The 6,000-nt window shown below is 41.6% G+C and overlaps 1 protein-coding gene across 1 annotated transcript in view; it reads right to left on the bottom strand.

Moving 5' to 3' along the window:
• Nucleotides 1–6,000, bottom strand: part of neb (nebulin) — a 96,981-nt gene that overhangs the window by 70,661 nt on the left and 20,320 nt on the right. Inside the window, exons 14-24 of the mRNA XM_064329654.1 lie at nt 5,614–5,776; nt 5,185–5,214; nt 4,471–4,499; nt 3,381–3,482; nt 2,889–2,996; nt 2,284–2,388; nt 1,787–1,885; nt 1,347–1,451; nt 999–1,106; nt 693–806; nt 179–376 (exon numbers count right to left, since the gene is read on the bottom strand). Coding sequence (XP_064185724.1) covers nt 179–376; nt 693–806; nt 999–1,106; nt 1,347–1,451; nt 1,787–1,885; nt 2,284–2,388; nt 2,889–2,996; nt 3,381–3,482; nt 4,471–4,499; nt 5,185–5,214; nt 5,614–5,776 — 1,161 coding nt within the window. The remainder of the gene's footprint in view (nt 1–178; nt 377–692; nt 807–998; nt 1,107–1,346; nt 1,452–1,786; nt 1,886–2,283; nt 2,389–2,888; nt 2,997–3,380; nt 3,483–4,470; nt 4,500–5,184; nt 5,215–5,613; nt 5,777–6,000) is intronic.

The following is a 6,000-nucleotide window of genomic DNA, read 5'->3' on the forward strand; positions in this document are numbered from 1 at the left end:
TGACCCAATGCAGGTAAATCGTGACGTGTATTGTTAGAATTAGTTCCATTAAAAAAAAACACCACTCACTGAATAAATTACAAAAAAACAACTTATAAGCAGTGATGTTTTAGCCAATTGCAGACTTGGTCAGAACAGGAAGTCGCTGTAGCGAGGACAGTCCGAGAGCTCCGCCCACCTCGCTCTGCAGGAGGTTGGCCTTCTTGGCGAGGTCCAGGGCCACACTGTCGTAGGGCATCAGGTAGCTGTGGACGAGCTTCTTGTAGCCCGCGTTGCTGGCGATCGCCTGGGACCTCTTGGCCAGGGTGACCGGCATCATGTCCAGGGTGGTGTGGTACTTGGTCTTCATCTTCTCGTAGTCTTTCTTGTACTCACGCTAAAAAGATATTCAAGCACAGGACCATATGCTTAGAGGGAATGACCATCCAGCCATCAGTCCATCCATTATCTATACCCGCTTATCCTGGTCAGGGTCGCGGAAGGTGCTGGAGCCTATCCCAGCATGCATTTGGCGAGAGGCAGGAATATACTCTGGACAGGCCGCCAATGTATCGCAGGGCACACACACCATTCACTCACACACTTGGGGAGTGACCAGTAAGGGACAATAATCTAAACACAGTGAACCACAGCACAATAAATAAATAATAAGGAGTGTATTATGAAGATGAAGTGTTTATTGCATGACTTACGTCACTTTGGATTTTGGCCACGTGGACCGAATGCAGTATTTTGGGGTCATCGTTAATACTGAGGGCTCCAACCATTTGTCCCTTGGCCTTCTCAAAATCTTTCTTGTATTTCACCTGAAAAGAAATAGGATGCCGTAAATAAAATGGAACTTCAAGCACTGCAATGAGCCAGACACCAAGAGGATTTGTCTACTTCTACTTTGAGCATCCCAAAAATGAAATGTCCTATAAAGAAATTCATAATCAGTAAGTGAGCAATAAAGCATGTATTATACACATGTTGATTGTACACCAGAAAATACTTACATCGCTGACTATGTTGGTGTGAGCACGGGCTGCCATTATCGGGATAGAATCCAACTTGATCTGAAACTTTTTGGCTTTACTATTGTCCCAGTCATACTTGTAACAATTCTGAAAAGCAGAAGTATAAGGGCATCATGAAAACTCATTATAAAAAGACATTGCGCATTGAAAGTAATGTTTTTAGAAGCTGCTCTGACCGCAATAGTAAATTAACCAAGAACAGAAGAAAATATGGTGACGAGGAAATCATTCAGTCCATCTGAGCGCACAATGTCAACAGTGTAAATGTGGGGGAAATTATATAAAATGTATATATAACAATGTGTTATTATAATCAGTTTCACTCACATTGCTGAGGTTGTAGGCGTTGATCCTTGACTGAATAAAGAAGGGGTCATCAGGGGGCACGAAGCATTTAAACTTCTCTAGTTCATGCTTCGCTTTGTAGTTCAGCTGAAAGGCAAACACACAACCACACGGGATGTGAGCACATGGCACATAAACATTTTTCCCTCACTAGATGTCACTGCAGGTTCTATTTTAGAGCCTTTTCATTTCAAAAATTCTCTTTCCACCAGAGACGGTTTATTTTTAGCAAGCGGCCCGCATTTCTTCTAATAATACTTCGATGAATAAAAAAATGAAAATCCTGTTTCCATGGCATCCACAGGAAGACGGGAGGGGCGGGGGGTGGGGGAGTTGAGGGCTGGGACTAGCACTTCTGCGACTATGACATGAAAACACAAACAGAACAGCACAGACAGGGACCAGGGATCTCCGATACGCACGTCGCTCAGCTGTTTCGTGTTGAGGGCAGCTTGCACTTGGACTGGCGAGTCCGTTACTGAAGTGAACTTCAACTTATCGGGATGCTGCTTGTATACTTTCTGCAGGAAAACATAGCAAAACATCAATGAAAGGGTTGTGTAGAGGAAATACAGAAACGCATTCGAAATATCCACAGTACTATGTAAAATCCATTCCCATTTTTTTCTCCAACGTAGTGTTCATTTCTTCACAAAAAAAGTATCATTATGCAAATAAATATCTTTTTAAAAGAAAAAAACTTACACTAACAGAACACCAGTTAACTTGGTTACTAAATGCATATGGAAAAAATACATTATTATGGCTTATAGAGCATTTCCTGCTGTATGCCTTGTTTTCTGTTAAAAACTCTTAAAACAGTTAAAACTGTTTTTATTTCCCAGAATTCCCCAGCAGAAGGGGATGGATTCAGATACTGGTTTAAGGCCAGAAGGTCATTGGCTGGACGGGTACTCACATCACTGCACAGATCTAGCTTCTTTATGGCCTCATATTCGGGAGTTATCGTTTGGGGGAAGTAGCACTGTGTCTTCAAATCCTCATAATCAGCTTTATATTTTTTCTGGAACACAAAAATATTGTTTCAAACAAGGCTGGGAACGTTTCCATCACATGCATGTTTCTGTCCACAGGTAGCCTATATGATTAATTATTTAGTTTTATTTTAGAGTTTGTAATTCAGAGGTTCAGTAAATCACCTTAACAAAGAAATGTATGGAATATACTGCTCTATTGTCACCCGCTCTTATACTACAATATGCATACCACTGCTTCATAAAGATACAAATTACAGACTGCCCTCTAACACTTTACTCATATGACATATACTGTGTTAATATACATATATTAACATGTGCTGTGATATTAAGCTAAGTATCTTCCATGATTATATAGGTTCCCTACTTTAAATATGAAAATGTTAAAACAATAAAATAACTGTTAAACAGCTGATGTGTTGGACGAAGTCAGAATAGAAACCTCAATAAACTGAAATGATCAGTGGTGTAATGACACTGCGTGGTGTCAGAGACAGTTTTGGAGTCACGGACCGTAAAAACTTACATTTCCTTTAATGTCCTCTGCATTCTGGCAGTGACGCATGTATATGTCTTCAAAACTGCCGACATAATGGCCCTTTACGTCATTTTCATACTTCTGTTTATAATGCACCTATGGAGAGAACAAAAATATGAGTCCACTTGCACACAGTTCTAAAGGAATGATCAAACAATACTGAATCTTTTTTCAGGACACCATGAATGATTATTTGAATCATGGAAGCCATAATGTACATCGATGCCTTTAGAATGGTCATGATACGGAGTGTTGCATACTGGGTATTGCAGTTCATTTATTAAAAAATGTTAATGTATGGGAATTAATGTATAGAAATTTCAGTAGTACTGACAAAAAATCAATTAATAGACAACAAATGAAAAGTATGGAAAATGACAGTTGATACATGCGTTTTTCTGGATAAATTCAAAGTTTGGAACCAGGGTGACCAAAGACAAGTTGATTTATAGCCCACGGAATTAGTGGCTCCAGACTTACATCGCTAAACTGTTTCATCACGTTGTCCATCTTGAACTTGGGAGTGTCACAGTAGTTGATGCTCAGTCCTCGTGCTTTTTGATAGTTGTCCTTGTACACTTTCTACCCAGAGAGCAAAACATACGACGTACCAGTGAAATGGCTGCCATCAGTAACGGATAAAATATTTAGCCATTCATCAACACAGTCCAACAGGATGTGGTTAAATTTCAACACTTTATTGACCTTTTCAATATGACCTGGAGTCACGATATGACCCTCAAAACGTATATATGACTATGTACATATTTCATGGTGTATCATCACACGATATATTCAAGTATAAGTTGAATAACTTTATATGCATGAATGTGTCAGTAACTGTTTTTCTCAATAAGCTCCAGTGTATGCGCTATCAAAATATGTAATTTATATACCGGAGTTTTAACGCATTTTAATGCAACTTCATTTTTTTATGGGTGATGATCAAAAGAGAGGGGACTCTTTTTAGAGTTGCTTTTCCAGGTGAAAATGCTGTTGTCAGCACAGAACTAGCCATCTGTAAATAGTGTTTTCCATCTCAATTGCCAAATTTTCAATTCAAATAAGACCTTTTGATTGAGCTTTTTGTTGAAAAATATGGACAAACATCAAAGTTGGCGTCATGCATTTTAGATATGGCTATTTCTGGGAGGCCAGTAGAATCTGAGCCAGTAGTTGCATTTTCATCAAACCAATAAAGTATCTTCAGTGTTTTAATGTCGATTCAGTTTGCCTATTTTAATTTCAAGGTTCTGGTTCTGATGAATCTACAGTGTGTGCAGAGGATTGTTGAGGATCCTCTTTTCCATTTGATTTTGGGCCCAAACTAAACACACACATTAATCTGTAGCAGCCCCCTATAAGACATACGAGGAGGCAGCAGCCCAAACTAATCACACACAGAACGCATACGGTAGGGCATTCACATCAGGATAGAGGCAGCAGCCCAAACTAATCACACACAGACACGTACATCACTGAGGATAGTGGCAGCAGCCCAAACTAATCACACACACACATCACTGAAGATAGAGGCAGCAGCCCAAACTAATCACACACAGACACGCACATCACTGAGGATAGTGGCAGCAGCCCAAACTAATCGCACACAGACACGTACATCACTGAGGATAGACAGCAATGCAGCACGCTATCACGAGGATAGTGCAGCAGTTCCGGTAGCCGAGGAGGACAGCTTGACACCCTGAGACGGCTTGGTCTTCTTCGCAAGTTCTTCTTGTGTGATTTGAGACCTGAGAAAGGGGGACATATCACACCAGGTTATCAAAATGTAACAGCAATATCGCTGCTGAACGTTTAAGAATGCCACTTAACATACTTCACTGCATGATTTATCTATGCCACTGCATGACTTATCTGTGCCACTCTGTGACTTATCTATGTCACTGCATGACTTATCTGTGCCACTCCGTGACTTATCTATGTCACTGCATGACTTATCTATGTCACTGCATGACTTACCTATGTCACTGAATGACTTATCTATGTCACTGCTTGACTTATCCATGTCACTTATTTATGTCGCCGTATGAATGATCTACAGAATGCTTCTGCATGACTTATGGAAAGTGCTTTTCTACGCCTGGCTTGACAGATCAGACGGAAGGTCCCTGGGGTCACCGTGGTGACAAGCTGTCACCACGCGCAGCGACAGGCATGACTTAGTCTCCGTGGGGAAGTAGGCAGTGACTCATGTTCCCTTTGGCCACAAAGGTCAAACAAGCAGCATCTCTGTGGTGTGAGAGGCGGTCTATTAAAACACACTGAGCCAACAGGGGTGTGTGTGTGTGTGTGTGTGTGTAAGTGAGTGTGTGTGTGTGTGTGTTTGTTTATGTGTGTGTGTATGTGCGTGTGTGTGTGTGTGTGTGTGTGTGTGTGTGTGTTGTTTATGTGTGTGTGTGTGTGTTTGTTTATGTGTGTGTGTATGTGCGTGTGTGCGTGTGTGTGTGTGTGTGTGTAAGTGAGTGTGTGTGTGTGTGTGTGTTTGTTTATGTGTGTGTATGTATGTGCGTGTGTGTGTGTGTGTGTGTGTGTGTGTGAGTGAGTGAGTGTGTGCCTCTCTCTGTCTGACATCCTGTGTGTGTGAGTGTGCTTGTGTGTGCGGTGTACGGGTCTTGCTGCCTGACATTCTGTCTGTGTGTGTGCGCCTGAGTGTGTGTGTGTGTGTGTGGGTGTGTGAGAGTGTGGGTGTGTGTGTGGGTGTGTGAGAGTGTGTGTGTGTTTTCTATAAAATCTGGAGCGCTTACCGCACTGTTAGCCTGTCCAGCCTTCTTCTCCATGTCGTATTGCGGCGTCTCCGTGTGCATGAAGCAAATGCGGTCCTTCTTGTCCTCAAAGTCAGCGGTGTACTTCTTCTGCAGGGGGACCGGGAAACACCCAAAAACATGAAAAACACCACTGCACTTCTCATTTTGAGATTTATGCACATCTCACAATTAAAAATGAAAAAGAAAACGTAACTCAAGATCGACACGCTATGCATCACCACGAACACGATTAGAGACAGACCTGGGTCAAGTATTTGTTTCGGATTAAAATGCTTTCCTGGTGTAATTGAGCCAGCCAATACAACCAGAAG

This window comes from Anguilla rostrata, chromosome 3 (genome assembly GCF_018555375.3).
Source record: "Anguilla rostrata isolate EN2019 chromosome 3, ASM1855537v3, whole genome shotgun sequence".
Classification (NCBI taxonomy): Eukaryota; Metazoa; Chordata; class Actinopteri; order Anguilliformes; family Anguillidae; genus Anguilla; species Anguilla rostrata.